Source organism: Orbicella franksi, chromosome 6, assembly GCF_964199315.1.
Source record: "Orbicella franksi chromosome 6, jaOrbFran1.1, whole genome shotgun sequence".
NCBI lineage: Eukaryota > Metazoa > Cnidaria > Anthozoa > Scleractinia > Merulinidae > Orbicella > Orbicella franksi.
In genome coordinates, this window is record NC_138150.1 from 29,747,252 (window position 1) to 29,764,000 (window position 16,749).

General features: G+C 38.6%; 2 protein-coding genes across 2 annotated transcripts in view; one reads left to right on the forward strand and one right to left on the reverse strand.

Moving 5' to 3' along the window:
• LOC145489067 (adenosine receptor A3-like) overlaps nucleotides 1-16,749 on the forward strand; it is a 252,168-nt gene that overhangs the window by 220,094 nt on the left and 15,325 nt on the right. The window lies entirely within an intron of this gene.
• On the reverse strand, nucleotides 6,923-15,195 carry LOC145490000 (diacylglycerol kinase epsilon-like). Its single transcript, XM_081469087.1, has 9 exons — nucleotides 14,392-15,195; nucleotides 13,767-13,910; nucleotides 12,547-12,692; nucleotides 11,259-11,316; nucleotides 9,828-9,941; nucleotides 8,832-8,903; nucleotides 7,999-8,126; nucleotides 7,398-7,509; nucleotides 6,923-7,191 (listed from the first exon to the last, which is right to left on the reverse strand). The coding sequence occupies exons 1-9, from the start codon at nucleotides 15,085-15,087 to the stop codon at nucleotides 7,054-7,056; spliced, it is 1,608 nt and encodes a 535-aa protein (XP_081325213.1). The 5' UTR covers nucleotides 15,088-15,195; the 3' UTR covers nucleotides 6,923-7,053.

The following is a 16,749-nucleotide window of genomic DNA, read 5'->3' on the forward strand; positions in this document are numbered from 1 at the left end:
GATGTGGCACGGCTAATTGATTTACTTGCAGTCGATATATCCCTAACAAAAATAGCCGACGAGAAAGAAAAGACAGTTTTAAGGAGTGCCGTTGTATGATTAAAGAAAATAATCAGCATTTCCAATAACTGGTGGAACTGAACTGATTCTCTAATGAAACTGAAGAAAACAAACTGTTTTGCAAGAAACAATGAGATGGAAATCTAAATTAATTAATGACTGATATCTGTTATGCCTTAAATAAAAGAGAAACAGCTGCTTTCTTTCAGAGCAGTGTCTGGTATGCATATTTTTTTTTTCTTATATTTTTGGTAACTTGAGCAATTTGAAAAGACTGTACGTCGATTTTGAAAATATGGGGCATTTACTGACCGGTACATCAGAACGAAACATTTTTTATTTTGACTTTCATTTTCCATTTTACTAGTAGATGGCGCACAGGTAAATAACTGCATTGGACTTCAGCCCGTGTGTTTAAGTTTAAATCATGATCAGGGGCGTCATTTGGGTTTTGCTTTCGAGGTAGATGTTATTCTCGAGCCAGTTCCTCTCTCTGCTGCATAACAGTATGAATATAAGTACATGGTTTCCGGTGAATTGCTAACAACCTGTCAAACTTTTAACAGGTAAATGTCCCATTTATAGAAAGGAGTATCAGTGCCGGTACTCCTAGGTAACCGCCATCCATACTGCAAATACCAAAGTAACCTGCTAAGCCAGTTGGCCCCATATAGGTTTTGCTTTCTTACAAGTTGCTTGTTTGCATGCGTAATTGCCAGGTACGATAGTATACAGGCAAAACAGTACGTTTGCTGAATTTATTACAATAAGATATCTTGGGAGGCATTGTTCGAAACCATTTTGTGTACACACACATACCTTACGAAAAAAAAAAAATCAAGCGTCGGGATTTCATGTCCAGCGCCCTAACCACTCGGTCACACTGCCTCCGTAACGAGGAAATTATTTTACATGTTGAGAAAATCATTTTCCAAGTCCCTGAATTCTTCTGCCACTGATTGCCGTGCAGTCCTGGTCCAGTCAGCTTTAGCAATAATGTTTTAAGCTTTTTATCAAAAACAAAACCTATTTGCTTATTTGATTTCATTTTTGTCTGCTTGTGGTGCATTGCTGTTGTGCCCCACGTTTGTCAAATGTTTAAACCTTCCAAAATGGCGGTAAACATACATCGCTTTTCGAAAACGTTCTTCAAACCGGAGGAATTTGAAACTGAAACGTCAGCTTTGCGTTTTGGTGTGGACAGAAAACATTTTGAAAACTGAACTTTTTGAAAAAGACGACATACATTCATCACGCAGTTATCCTGCCCAAGTATTTTTGCAAACGCAAAGCCAAAATGACCGGTGAATGTTGCACTTTTAAATTTCTCCGTCGTAGTGTGAATGGAAAACATTTGATGCGTTTTCAGTGTGAAAACGCCGTTTCCGAATTTCTCTGGTGTAGTGTGGACCGGGTATGAATTTAATGGACTATTAATTTAGTACTATCATAGATAAATATCCATATTTCGTGGTCGACAAATCATTTCTTTGCCGGGCCGTTTAAAAAAAAAACTGGCAAGGTTGGGAGAGATTTCCCCAATTGGTGCCCTGAGTGTAGCAGCCATAAGTAAAAAACATTTAGTATCGCTGCTCGCACATGTGACCAGCTAGAAACCAAGATCAACCAGTGCGTGCTCAAAATACATAAATATACCAGATATTAAAAAAAAAAACATTGATACAAGGAAAGCGTGCTGACAGTAACGGTGTACCGTGTAGAAAACGTTTACCATCATTTTATATAGCTGGTGAGGTTTTTCAAAACCCGACATTGACAAATGTAAATGTCAGCGTCATTGAATCAGGTGAAAGTTCAAATAGACTTCAAAGGTATGTGATTATCACCTTGTGAACTAATACAGTTCTTTAGAAAACAAGTTCGTTTTTATAAATTCAGCTCGTCTAAAATGTTTGTACGTGTATGTACAAACGGTTAACTCCTGAAGCATCATAATAAGACTTCTTTAAAAAAAAAAAAGACTGACAAAAATGTGATTTTAACTTGCTAGTCACGCCCCCTGCAAATTCAAGTCATTGAAATGACTCAGTTGAAAACATATTTTAAATTAAAGAAAATCTATTAATTGGATTCAAGGCCAAATTCATTGTTGAAATCTTCTAAAGCTAGTTCACCAATTTGTGCATGCTTTCTTTTGTAGAGAGCTGCAAAAAGCTATTTTAAAATAATTGTTGATTGCGGCGCTGCTTTCTGATTTTGCCGTGCACCAAGTTAACTTCTTATAACTCGCTCTAGGAGATCTCGTCGTCTAAGCTAGCGCTACTCGTGGCCATTTATGTTTGGTCAAGTCGAATTATTATCGTACAGTTTGAGTTCAAGAGCTGTACAGCTATATTCCTACCAAGGTAAATGTGCATAAATGAACATAAAACTATTAACAATAAGCAAAATGAATGAGATTTTACGTACCTACTGTAGCTTAAGACGCCCTTTTCTAGTGTTGTAAACAAGATTCGACTAAATAGTTCCAGCGTAACAACAAAGGTGATGAGTCCTACAGTGCAGTGAATCGCTAAAGATATGTCTCATACTGCGACAAATTCATTTGGACAACAGAAAAATGTATGAATCTATTAAGATATCTTAATTGAACCATTTGCGTTCTGGTTGCCTTACTTCTCTTTGTTTGCATTGTCTTCGACTGTTTTCTTTTAGTTTTCGTTTAAATGAACAACTTAACTCCCTAGGGTTTAATGTAATCATCTTTGTGCTTTTGGAAATATCGTTCAATGCGAATGCATTCATTTTTTCATGAAAGACCCTAAAAAGCTGCCATGTTTGCCAAATGCTTTTCCAGTAAAAATGACTTTCAAATAAAACTTTTCAAAAAACGTCCTCAGATAACATGCAGTAGTTCTGGCGAAAAAAATTATAATCAAAGTTTGCAGGTACGGAACAATTTTTTTTATAAGAAAGTTGATATCTGAGAATAACAGTTGAGACATTGAAAAACACTTTGTTCAAAAAATTGGAGGATTGTGCTCTTGTAAATGATAGCTGTTATCAAAACTTCGCCCCAGTAGCCTATTGCGGTTTGACCCGGGCCGGATCGAGAGCCTTGGCCGGGCTTATTGTTTTTTTGGTTCTTAGCAAGACACTGCTGTCACAGTGCCTTCCAACAACCAAGACTGCAAATTGTTAGGATTCCGGCTCCCTGACAGCATGCTGTCGGGTAAGGCGACCCTAGGATGAACTAACATCCTATCCGGGTGCAGTAGTGATACTGCTAGTCACAGTCGTGCTACACAAATTAGACCAGGAGAAACGGCGCTCATATATGATAAGCCTACCGTAGGTCCGCAAATAACATCGATAACTACTCTAGTAGTATTTTAATCACTACTCCCGTGAGATTACAGCGTATTTGAAAATGAAAGAAACTGCTGGAAACTAGAAATCCATCTTAAACCGCTATGACGTGACGTCACGATTACCAATAAGTATGACGTGACGTCACGATTACCAATAAGTATGACGTCACAGGCAGCATGGCTATCAGTCTTCTTTAAAATCGCGTCTCGTTTAATTTCGCTAAAGTTTTAGGAAATAATCTTGTAGACTGCGAAGTACTATCGGTCCAGCAAGTTTTTAATGCACAGCTCTGAAGAACATACAAAGTGTTATACCGTATTTGTGTACGTATACTTTGATCATAAAGTCAAACGTTTTGTGAGTTACTTTTTGTAAGATCTTTTAACCCAGGCGCGGGTTGTTCAAAGGTTGATAACGCTATCCAGCGGATAATCACTATCCAGTGGATGGCATGGCTTGGTTTGTTAACACTTATTTACTGGATAGCGATTTATCCGTCGAATGGCGTTATCCAGGCTTCCAACAACTGGGGCCAGAATGATATGTGTGGCTAACGGAGGGTGTTTTTGGCGCCTTGGCCAAAGTTTTAAGGTCATTATATGTTAACCGACTGTTTGCCTTCAATATCGAACTAATGAACTCAGTCTTAGTTGCTAATCCAAAGCTTAACATAATAACTACTGGATGACTGGTGCAATTCTAATTTAAAAAGATTGCAATTAGTCATGTTAAAAGTTCTCCCACTGTACTTGTGGGGTTTGTGTGAGAAATATCTTTTCTAAGAAATCATACAGTCGACGACAGTAGACCACATGGCGACGACTTATAGTTGTCAACGAGCTTCAGTTTCACACTGGCAAAAAGTTGATTAAAATTGGCTCAAACCTTAACTGACTTTCAGGACATCGAGGTTTTTCACAAGTCGGCCGCTGAATCACACAACACTGATTCCACGTAAATGATCTAATCCATTTCTTGTCGAAAATTATCGGGTTAAGTTATTGGTAATTTCTGTTTTCTCCAGCAGTATTGGACCAGTATGTTCGATCAATAAAAAGTCATAAAGGTTTAAGTTTTGTTTCAGTCAATAGTACATATTGTTTAGAGAGGATCAACTTCTTAAATTAAGGCTGCCACAAAATTTGACATGGTAATTGTCATACTTCGTTTCTATTGCAAAAAATCAAGGCAGCTGTTGGCAATAATGAAAATGCTAGTCGGTTGGTTTTTTAAATTCTACAGAGCGCTGCTAAGTAAACGCTGGATTAACAATGGGGGCGCAAGCAGCGAAAAGGCTTTCCGTTCTCGCGTCGCTTTGACACTTTGCAGCCTAGTCCAAGGCGCATTCTTGTCCTCGAACAAACGAGCGCAATGAACCCATCAGGGCCTGGCAACGGCTTTATTAATTAACATCACCTGTTTCAAATGAGAGGGTTTATGAGCTACATGAAACGGACGTAGCCAGTAGCAAGAGATTATCAATCTCTCGCTAGTACTTAGATCAGAAGTTTCGAGTGTACAGGGGATGGGGCACTAAATCCATCTGCGATGGGCTGCGACCGTAAAAAAAAATGCTCACCCCCTCCCCACTCACCTACTCGCTCGCTAGTTCGATCTCTCCGCCTGGAAAAGGAAAGGAAACGGCTGCTACGCAGGCTAACCTTCTTCCAACGAAAGGGGGAGTATGGGTGTAGGCTCCTCATCTAACTCCACCACTAATAGCATTCTATTCGCGACAGTCCCTTTCACGCTCGCTGAATAAGAGTCGGGGAAATACGACCGCGCTTGAGTGAGTTGGAAGTGTGAAAGGATGGGGAAAGGGAGGGAGGGGAAAAGAGAAGCGCAGTAGCGTGTTGAAGTAAGCGAGAAAGAGAGACAACCTGTTGCGGCTGCCAAAAGCCAAAGGATTCTTACGCGAACTGGCCTGAAATGAGATCCGGAGTTCTTATTTATACCCCTTACTAAGGGACTGGTGCGAATAGTAAGGAGAAATTGGACAAAGATCACTGTTGGAGGTTGAAGGTTCGCGATGGACGTTTCGAGCAACACACACGCTAACAGCTAAGGTATAAAAACATCAATTTTACTTTTTAACGCAGTTTATTTCAATTATGTAATGGATACTTGGCAAGATCTAACGTCTTGTAAGAAGGGAGAAATAAATCTGTAAAATGAGATGGGAGACGGCCACAGGAATTATATTTAATGTTTACTTGTTGACTCAGCATTTGTGTTTTTATCATGCGTACGAATGACGCATTCAACAAAAATTTAGTAACACTTCTTTCCTACTCCATCCCACTTAGCTATCCTTGCTACTTTTTCTATAAAAATTATAGACTTCCTTGCTGTTCTTCACAATTAAATATGACTTAATTTACATTATCATAATCAAATGAGTGTGCGCGCTCTGATTGGTCAATCAGCTATGGTTTATTGTGCCAGTAAACTCATGGAAATTTCACGTGTCATCTGAATTATTACATAAAAGCAATAGACCACAAGTTTCTATGGTTTAGAGGCATGATAAACCACTTGGGATGTTGGAAGAACACTCGAAGAATTCGTAAACCACGAGCCGCAGGCGAGTGATTTACGAATTCTTCGAGTGTTCTTCCAACATCCCGCGTGGTTTACCAGCCTATAAACCATAAACACTTGTGGTCTATTGCTTAAATACCATAGCTTCTAGTTCCTTACACAATATTTGCTGTATTTTAGAGTGTGTATGGTCCACCTTGTTTTGAGCAACCCTGGCAAGCTATATGGGTCATTTAAATTGCATCCGCGAGTATTCATTGATCTCTTGAATTTAGTTAACAATAAAGATTAGCGAAAAAACTGAGCAACGACGTTTCGGTGTCATCCTGGCACCATTTTCAAGTTAAAAAATATTTGTGCGAAAAGTAAACTAATTTATACCAATGGTAGAGGTGCGAAATTGAATAAATTAAGATTAAGATAGCTGTTCAATGTTCATGTTCATTCCAATGAGGTGTCAAACACTGGTAATGAGTTCAGTGTCCGTTCAAAGCCTAAACAAATACTTTTGCGCGAATGGAGTCTGACTGTGTGTTAAGGCTCGGTTTCTTCTTGCGAATCCACAACATTTCGTGGATCAAGCAATCGAACTTTCCCTGACGTTTCTTTAGGATCTTAAAGTTGTTAGTCAGGTCACCAACTGTATCAACTCGGTGTTCATTTTGAAGGTGTTTTCCGATGGCGGTAAATCGGTGTTCCTCAATGCGCTTGTAAAGATGACGGCTAGTGTAACCGACGTATTCTGCATCACACAGATCACATATATAGTTATAAACAACGCACTGTTGATTGATCAAAGGCTATCTTAGCTATCTTAAGCTATCTTAATCTTAATTTATTCAATTTCGCACCTCTACCATTGGTATAAATTAGTTTACTTTTCGCACAAATATTTTTTAACTTGAAAATGGTGCCAGGATGACACCGAAACGTCGTTGCTCAGTTTTTTCGCTAAGCTTTATTGTTAACTGTATTTCCAAATTTAATCTCTTGAATTTAGCTGCAGTATATTGGTGCAATAAATTATGCCTGATAAGTCGGCTAGTACAGCTGAAGGATTTTTCTTGGCATCACCTTGAACTTGAAATTCTAAGCCTGAACCAGGAGCACAGGGAATAATCAAGTGAGGAGCTGTTTTTCCCCCTTGCCTAGCATTAGGGCTTGGTTGTGGTGACTTATTGTGATCACACAAGGACCTTCTTCCCAGGGCTCTCCATCTACTTGAACCGGGAGGGATCTGGTGTCCTTAAGTGTAAGCTGTAGGCAAAAAAAACAACAACAATACAACGGTTGAGATCAGAGAAAAGAAGAGATAAATTGCAGCCTCATGAATTGTCACTTCAATGATTTGTGGAAAAAGGAAGTCGCAGTCAAGTTGGTTTTAAATAAACACTGAATTTCTCAGCGAAAAGCATACTTGAACCAAAACCACAAAGATATCGCGGGCCACTCAATTCACATACTTTAACAGTCCTTGCTTGACCGAGACGGAGTGGGTCAGCCATATTAACTTGCAGTCTAGCAATGTGCAGTGCTGAATAAAGCCCGGCTACTTCCAAGACTCCGTCATTAATGCTGTGAAGAGAAAACAGAGAAGCTGTTCATATACTATACAGGTGCTACGTTTAATTCGCCATGCAATGTTACTCCTCAGCATTGTGTGATAAGCCACAAAATGGCTGGAAAAGAGACAGGAATCAGTGACGAAGTATGTGTTATTTATGGTGAGGTGTGGTGGCCTCATGGTTAGCACGCTCGACTAGAGATCGAGCAGTCCTGGTTCGAGTCCTAGCTAAGGACATTGTGCTGTGTTCTTGGGCAAGACACTGTACTCTCACAGCGCCTCTCTCTCCACCCAGATGTATAAATGGGGTACTGGCAAATGTAATGCTTAAGGGTAACCCTGCAATGGACTAGCATCCCATCCAGGGGGGAGTACAAATAATCCTACTTGCTTCATGCTACAGGAAATGGGATAAGCTTCGGCCAGACGGGCCACTTGGTTTGTATGCAGACTTCAGCCACCTTTACCTATCTGTTTTTTCAATATGTGAGTAAACTTACCTTGGTGGTGAAGATGTTTCCTGGTCATCATTGACCCACAGCTCACAACCACCACACCAACTGTTGATATTGAGAATGACAATTCCCTCTAATTCTGGTAATTCAACTTTTCTTCCATCCATTTCAAGCTGAAGAAAACAAACATACATCCATGCCATTGAGAATGCATTACCACAATTATTATATGCACTGCACACAAACTGGAAACAGAGAGACAAAGGAAAACTTCTGAATCTACGTCATCACAATCATCATCATCATCATCATCATCATCATCATCATCATCATCATCATTATCATCATCACAGTGGTATCATCAAGGGCCTGGCAAACTGACTGGCTGTGAGAATAATTTTTCTTGCCTGGTTTGACTATGTAGAGGAAAGATTTTCCTACAAAGAAGTTAAAATCAAACAGTTTTGCCTGCCTGTGAAAACCAGTTGCCCTCCTGCTGTAAACTTTAGTGAAGCCCATGCAACAACCAACTGACCAACCAACCATTTATTTGCCAAAAATGAAGAATGAGTAACACAGGGAATAAAACTAACTTTATCGGGCAAAAACCTAGACAGAGTAATAAATACTCGCATAAATTTACAAACTTTATCTGGGTTGTAAAACTCAAAACAAGAAAAATAATAAATGGTGCAATTTCCAATTCTTATTCAGTTCACTGCAATGTGGCCAAGCAAAGGCTGCCATTCTGCCAGGAAAATATTTGTTATCTAAAGATTTACAATGTAATTCTGGATTACAACTTATTGAGCCAATATTACACATTCCACAACTAAATTAACAAATAAAATACTTTTAAATTAGCCTTGGGCTCCTACCTCAACAAGTTCATGAAGATCTTTGCAGTCTTGTTCAAGAACATCTCTGGCTCCATACAAACCATAAACAGCCTGAGATTATGCAATACAAATGAATTTGCAGAAAACTTAAACTATATAATATTTAAGAAATAGAAAACATGTGCTGTGTTTCTATCAAGTTTTAGTACAAATCTAGTGTTCTATTACAAATGCCGTTCTCTGATTGGTTATGCTACTCACTATCTATTCTGTGATAGATAGTGAGTGGCATAACAGTGTGCCCTTGTTAACAAAACGATGGCCACTTCTTGGCGTTTTCGAAGTTTCTGTGAAGAGGATTTAGATGAAGTTTTGAATGACTTGTAGATTTATGCTAAAACAATTAGATTATTCGCTCTCGATTTCTATGCATGATAGTTGACTCAGGCTCGTCAACTATCACATGATAGAAATCTCAAGGTCATAATATAATTGTTTAATAGCAACACGTGTCAAAGTTTGGGAGAACGAGAAATGCTGTGGAAACACGAACCGCAGACGAGTGTTTCCACAGCTTTTTCTATTTCTTTTAGAAAACACAGCGATGAAAAAAAGGAAAACAGCTTGTTAACTTTGATGATCAAAGTGTAAATCCTCTTGGCTCGTGCCATCATTACATCAACAGCTCATGCTAGTTCTGTGTTTCCATCAAGTTATAGAAACATGATTTTTAACCAATCAGCTCGCTTATTTTCTTGGGACTGTTTTCTAAATAAAATATACAGTGTTGTCAAAGCTGACATGACACTTTTTGTCTTGAATATAAATTTGAGACAAGATGTGGGAAATTGCCAGATATTTGAGACAAGTTGAAAAACATCCAACTTGCCTAACAACAGTGGCATGAAAATAACACATGTAATAGATTATTCAATTCACCCACATGGCAACTACCTTCCAAACTTGAGAATGAGCGAGCGAAATTTTAACACTAAGAAACATAATGAAAATGCAACAATTAAATATACTGTATACCTTATTGATAATGCGGCTGGTAAACAGAGAAGGCTGACTTTCCCGATGGAGGTGAAAGTTTAGTACCACTTTGGCATCACAGCCCACTGAAAAATAATTATTCATCCAAAACACCTAAAAAAACATGCAAAAATATAGAACTTTATTAAATATGATTTTTTTCCCCTACTCAGTTAAAATACTGATTTCTAGTTTTTTGGCAATTTAGCTCAAGCCTGAAAAGAAACCTCTCTTTTCCAGATAAAGTTGAATTTCTCTTACTAACTGTGTTGAGGAATTCCAAATGTGATAGTAATATTATTTTGTATTTTTTACCAATTGTCATGTTCTGTGTCTAGATAGACAACTCTCTTAATCTGACGCTATAAATTAATCCAGCTCTTCGTAACACACAAACAAAACATAATATATAAAATTTTATGGTGTTGGGCGGAGGGAAGCAAATTCTCATCTGGAATTAATTACTGGGAATGGCTTGAAGTAAAAACACTTCTGGAAAACTAGGATATCATATCAGTACATTTCATGGCCAAAAATCAGAGAGAACATTGCACACTAATTTAACAAAGTCATCAACATTTTGTCAATGATCAGGACAAATTTCGGTGCGATATTTTACTGCTGAAACAGCATTTATTGCAGTTGTCTTCCCACCCCTCCTCCCTTGTCCTACATACAGGACGCTTGCATAATACCCAACCTGGATGGTCACCAATGGGAAGTTGACTGTAGACAACAGTGTGGCCTTGTGCAAGGTCTTGGACTCTTAAAATTTCAATATACTTTGTATATGAAAGTGAAGTATGATCATCGCAGTAAATTTTCCAATTTAAGCAACTGGAAAGAAGAAGCCTGAAAAAATCAGGGCTTCAACGGGATTCGAACCCGTGACCTCCGCGATACCGGTGCGATGCTCTACCAACTGAGCTATGAATTAATTGACCTCGCTCCCAATGTGTGGCTTCATAGCTCAGTTGGTAGAGCATCGCACCGGTATCGCGGAGGTCACGGGTTCGAATCCCGTTGAAGCCCTGATTTTTTCAGGCTTCTTCTTTCCAGTTGCTTAAATTGGAAAATTTACTGCGATGATCATACTTCACTTTCATCTACTACCGCAGTTCAAATATGAATTATTTCATATATACTTCACATCATTTCACTCACGGGAAGATATGAACTCAATTGATTGACCTCGCTCCCAATGTGTGGCTTCATAGCTCAGTTGGTAGAGCATCGCACCGGTATCGCGGAGGTCACGGGTTTGAATCCCGTTGAAGCCCTGATTTTTTCAGGCTTCTTCTTTCCAGTTGCTTAAATTGGAAAATTTACTGCGATGATCATACTTCACTTTCATCTACTACCGCAGTTCAAATATGAATTATTTCATATATACTTCACATACTTTGTATAGATATGCGCAAGAATCACTACCTTTTTACGCCTTCTGACATCAAAGTATCTTCTGCTACTCTCCACGGTTATTTTCCATCTGCAAGAGAAAAACATCTGACCAGTGAAACATTCTTAATCACAGGCAGCCCAAGCTCATGATGCAAGGAGTTATTTTTTGTTTATCTTTTTATTACTTTTATGCAACGTTCAGCAAAACATGACATACACGACATGTACATGTATACTACTACACTAGGAGTGGAAACCCATAAACTCCATAACTTACTTAAAAGGCTTTGGATCAAGCTGAGAAGCGAGATGACAATTGCGGCTTTTCATGTGACCTCGTCATTTTCCAAAATAAGAAATTAACAATCCTTCTGAAGTTTTAGTTTCATCAGATGTAAGACCCTCTAATAACTTGACGTTTTGCAGCGTTTAAGCTCGACAGGGTTCCTCATTTTGAAATAGGGCACGTTTGAATTTCCAAGTTTATGCATTGTGTGACATTAATATGGCGGCCCGATAGGGCTCTCGAGTAGGTCAAAAAATGAGTTATTGCTGAAGTTTTTGCTAACTAAACAGTAGTTGCTCTAGAAGAAGTATTAATTTCAATGTGTCAGAGCTCCAGAGTCATAACTTTTCATTTTGATGGCAAAACTCAATGACAGATGTTTCTGTTACTTTACAGCCACCAAGTTTGTGTCCCTCCGAGGGGCACAAACATGGCGACTTCATACAAAGCTCTATAAATTTGAGTGACACACTTCTCCAAATAACAGAAGAATGAAAAACTGCACAGACCTAAATCTTGGTGAGGTTGTTTATATATCAATCATCTTTCATATCCCAGCTTCTTGACTTAATCTATTGCATGGTTATGATTTCTTTTTTTGATGGGGTGACACTGCAAACCAGCCATAGAAAGGACAACAAGGCATTGAGGTCAGTCAATTTTAATTTCAAAATATAACAATTTCAGCTATAAATTTGTTGATTGCCATTTTCTCCAAACAAACCTTTACCTGTGAGCTCAAAAACAAACAAATGCGCCTGGAATATTGAAGAAACAACAATGGCTATGCCCTCTGTCTCTCTGCCAACATGCTGCATCCCAGACAGAGAGAGAGGGCCAGAATTGGATTAAACAATGACTTGATTTTGTTCAGAAGTGTGGATGAACAACAATGGCTAGAATAATAGGAATAAATTATAAATTTATGTGAACTATTGTTTGGCTCCAATTCACAAAATAATTTGTAAACATTTTCTAGATTTATCTTAACATAGAGTTACATTTTGCTAAGAATGGATGGAGTATATTTACCTGTCCAGCGGAGTCACATTAGCGGTCATGATAGATGTCAGTATTTCATTAACATCTTCTTCACCTGCGTAGCCACTGCCCCATCCAAGAACCCGTGCAAGGTCATTACCAGTGCCCAGAGGAAGTATGCCAATATATGGAGGCAACTAATGACAAACCAAATCCCACAAAAGGGTTTGATCGAAGCTCCTAAAACTCATTAATAATTCATCAAGTTTAAACAAAGGAAATCATGACTGTGACGGTGTTTGGATATATAATCTTAATTAGCATAGACTTTTGCAATCTTATTTCTCCATTTAGTTTGTTTCAGTTGAGATGATATATCAAACACTCAAGACAGTGTTTGACCACATTTCCAAACACCTCGAAGTTCGTCAAAAATACTCCGCTACACATCGTATTTTCAACTCCCTTTTGTGTTTAAAAATGTGGTCAAACATGGTCTTTCATGTTTGATATATTACATACTGTCTACAGTACATCTTAATATTGTTTGAAAAGATTATATTTCATAAAACATTGGTTTTTTAACCTAGATATAACTTGCTTTTCAGTTTGACTTGGCTACGGGTAAATCTCAAGTAAGCTGCTAAGAGCAGATATACCAGGTGACTTGCTGTTCCAAAAAGATTGGATATCAGCATAAAATAATTCAACATGCTTTTCAACAATTTAAATAGTCACACTACACCTGCTTTATTAAATATAACTGACACATGTTTATTTTCATTGACATATATATTACAAGCAATGGGCAAAGAAAGTCATGTCAGGGGGTTGATTTTGCAGTCGAGCCAGAGGATTCCATTCCTTTGTTAGGAAAATTCTTAAAAAAATTCGAATAACACATTTTATGGTAAGAGATGAAATGACTATAATTATAATCTAATTAATCAGGCTAGTGAAAATTGTTTTGGGTCAACTAGTGAAAACATTTCAGGGTAGTGCATCATAGTTACCGCTTGCCTAAAGGGCAGGGTCAAAAACTGGATTTCTTTGCATGCTGTTCAAGTGGCATTGAGAATTTAGTGCACATGTACTATTGTACACTAAGACAACATCCTTAAAAGCTAGGCAGCTCTGCTGATGATTTTCATAACTCTCACAAGAAATTACCTGTTAGTCAATCACAGGTTTCCTGAACAGGTCCCAGAGACTCAACACAGAATATTATTTTATCTAATATTCTATTTCTAAAAAATGAGAATTTAACAGACCTTTAATTTGACTTTGTCTAAGGCACCAAGAACCCAACCAACACTGCCATCACCTCCGCAGACCAGAATACGGGTCCTGTGGTTTGGAAGAAGCTTACAAAACTCAAGTGCAGATTCAGGGGGGACCTCATGAAGATCTATCACCTGAGGGCAGAATAATTCAGAAAATTATCCAATGTTAAGTTTACAAGAGGAAAAGAGGAATAGGTATACAGACAATTTTACTGCAGTTAGGAGATAACTCTTTGAATTAGGACTGCCATAAATTGCAGCTCATACTGTAAATTGGCTTTTGGAAAAATTTTGATATAGTTGTGAGACAGGACTGGACAGACAGGACTGTCATTTCTGAGGGGTTGCTCTGTAGGCATTTTTTTTCTTTTGAATATTCCTTTGGGGACGGGTGCATGGAAGTAGATCTGCTTTTTCTTGAGGGGGTAAAGGTAACTCAGATTATTTCTCAAGGGAACACTGTGTTGTCGCTTTGAGCTTTAATTAATAGGCAATAAATTTAAATCTACCTTGTCAATGCCAGGGCAAGGGGGGCATGGGCCAGGCGGGCCCAGGGAGATGTCAAGTGGAATGGCTCTGTAAACTTCGTACAAGGACTAATGTTGACTTTTACCTGCACTGGGTTGAGTATACTTTTAAACGTCATTAATAATCTCTCTCCTTCATTATCTCCACTCTTGCGATTAGCAAACACAAGCAATGGACTCCAGTTTTTTATGGGAGGTACCACAACTTCACGAACTACAAATCGTTTCTTGCTCCGCCAACTTTCCACGGTAAGACTTATACAATGTGGAGGTAAAATCATGGTTTTATACTTTCCAAAGTCACAAATGTTTGATTTACTTCGAAGGCAATGATCGTGTGTTTTATCCTGGCACCAAACGCATCTAAGATCACATAATCTGGGTTCGGTACCGCAATGAAAACCGCAGACGCTACATGTGCTACAAAGAGGCAAGTTTCCTCGCACCCATTGATGGTTCATGTAGCTTCTCTTGGACAGAACCAGAACTTTGCAAGCAAATCTCTTTGTTGCCCCGTCGATACATTCTTCGTGAACTGAAATCCCGCAATTTTCACAGTATCCACCTCTTACTAGAGGTCGTTCACAGAAGTTACAATACGTCGGTTTATCAAGGATTTCAGTCATAAACCAACGATGACCCTTGTGTGGATCTCCAACACGTAGACCGCGTTTCCAAGTCAGACCCAGGAGCTTTGTCAACACCCAGGAAAGTAAAATAAACATTCCACAACAAGCTAGGACTTGGTATACATCTCCTCGCCATTCCAAGATGCTTTCCATTGGCTTTCAACATATCCAAAGTGAGCTAAATGAGCAATTTTAAATTGTGATTAAAATCATACCGACAACACCTGTTTTTAGGTAAGACCGCCATGTTGAAATTTACCCAGAACGCCCTTCGCGGAAACAAATAGAGTGGGGATCTGAGTACGAGACATCATTGATGACGATTATAGTCATCAATCACTTAAAGGCCACCGTCATCAATCATCATCACATTGTCGACGAATTTGAACTACCCTTTCGCTGCAACGTGTAATATTAGATGACAGAGAGAACCTTACAACGAACATCATCAATCAAGGCTTAATCCGGCTACTGTAACTCAAGAACGCGTATATTATATAACTGTATGTATAGCATAAATTACACAGCCCTTACAGAACATAAGCGTGCATATAAAGAATGTTTAGCAAATTAGCATATTATAGCCTTGAATTAAAGTAAGTTCGCCATTTTGAATAATCAAATCCAGAAACTCGTTTGTCCAGTTTGGCTATGACGTCAGTGCTTTCTCATTGGCTCACAGCCAAGCCTTTTGTTCTTTTGCTTTATAAGTGCGACAGTACGCGGATGGTTGGGCGGCTAGTTAACTCCACCGTCATATACACATCTACATCTCATTAATCCCTCACATATATACCTACACAGCAATACATCCCCCACAAATATCAAATATTAATCCCCCACGTATTCTTCCACATATACCTACACAGCCTAATCTCAATAATCCCCCACATATACTTACGCAGCAATACATCTCATTAATCCCTTACGTAGTCTTCCACATATACCTACACAGCCTACATCTCATTAATCCCCCACATATACCTACACAGCAATACATCTCATTGATCCTCCACATATACCTACACAGTCTACATTAGATCTGTTAGTCCCTCACATATAGCTGCACATACACCCCACATATACCTACACAGCAATACATCTCATTAATCCCCCAGATAATACCCACGTGATTCGCGCGTCAATTACGCGCGCTTTAATGGCTTCCTTCGCACTGTTTCCTACAGTTTTCAAAAGTTATGAAAAGCGTTACAGACGTTTTCGCTGTACTAACGACATTCTGTGTGCTAGGCTTAAGAGCCCATTAACCGATTTATGCACGCGCTCGCGCGCGTTGGTAAGGAGGTGAATTTCACTTCCGGTTTATTACGTCAGCCTGAGCGCGGAAAACAAAAACAACTCAATAACTTCCAAATTCGCTTACATTTTAGATGTTTTTCCTTGCGTGTCACAAAATGCAAAGTAAAAAAGGTACAAGCAAAGACAAAATAAGAGAAGGACAGAAAAACAAGAGCAATAGAAAGAGAAAAACTAACTCCGTGTGGCTTTGTTTGATCTTACCGAAGTGCGCTGGTAGTGTAAATTGCGCACGCGCTAACAGGGTAACTTCCAATATATATCGGGCGTACTTCTGGTTTCTTTAAATGCTAAAGGAAACGCAGTTTTTCATTAAATCCAGCCTTTTCCACGGATTTCGATTTAAGCCAACTTTGGAAACATAGCTATGCATTCCTTTTTCGAAATCATACTTTTTCGGAAAATTACGAATTTTTTAATATTTTGAAATTCTTTCAAAATCTAACCTTTTAGAAATGAAACAAAATCCATGCATAGCGTAATGAGGATTTAAATTAA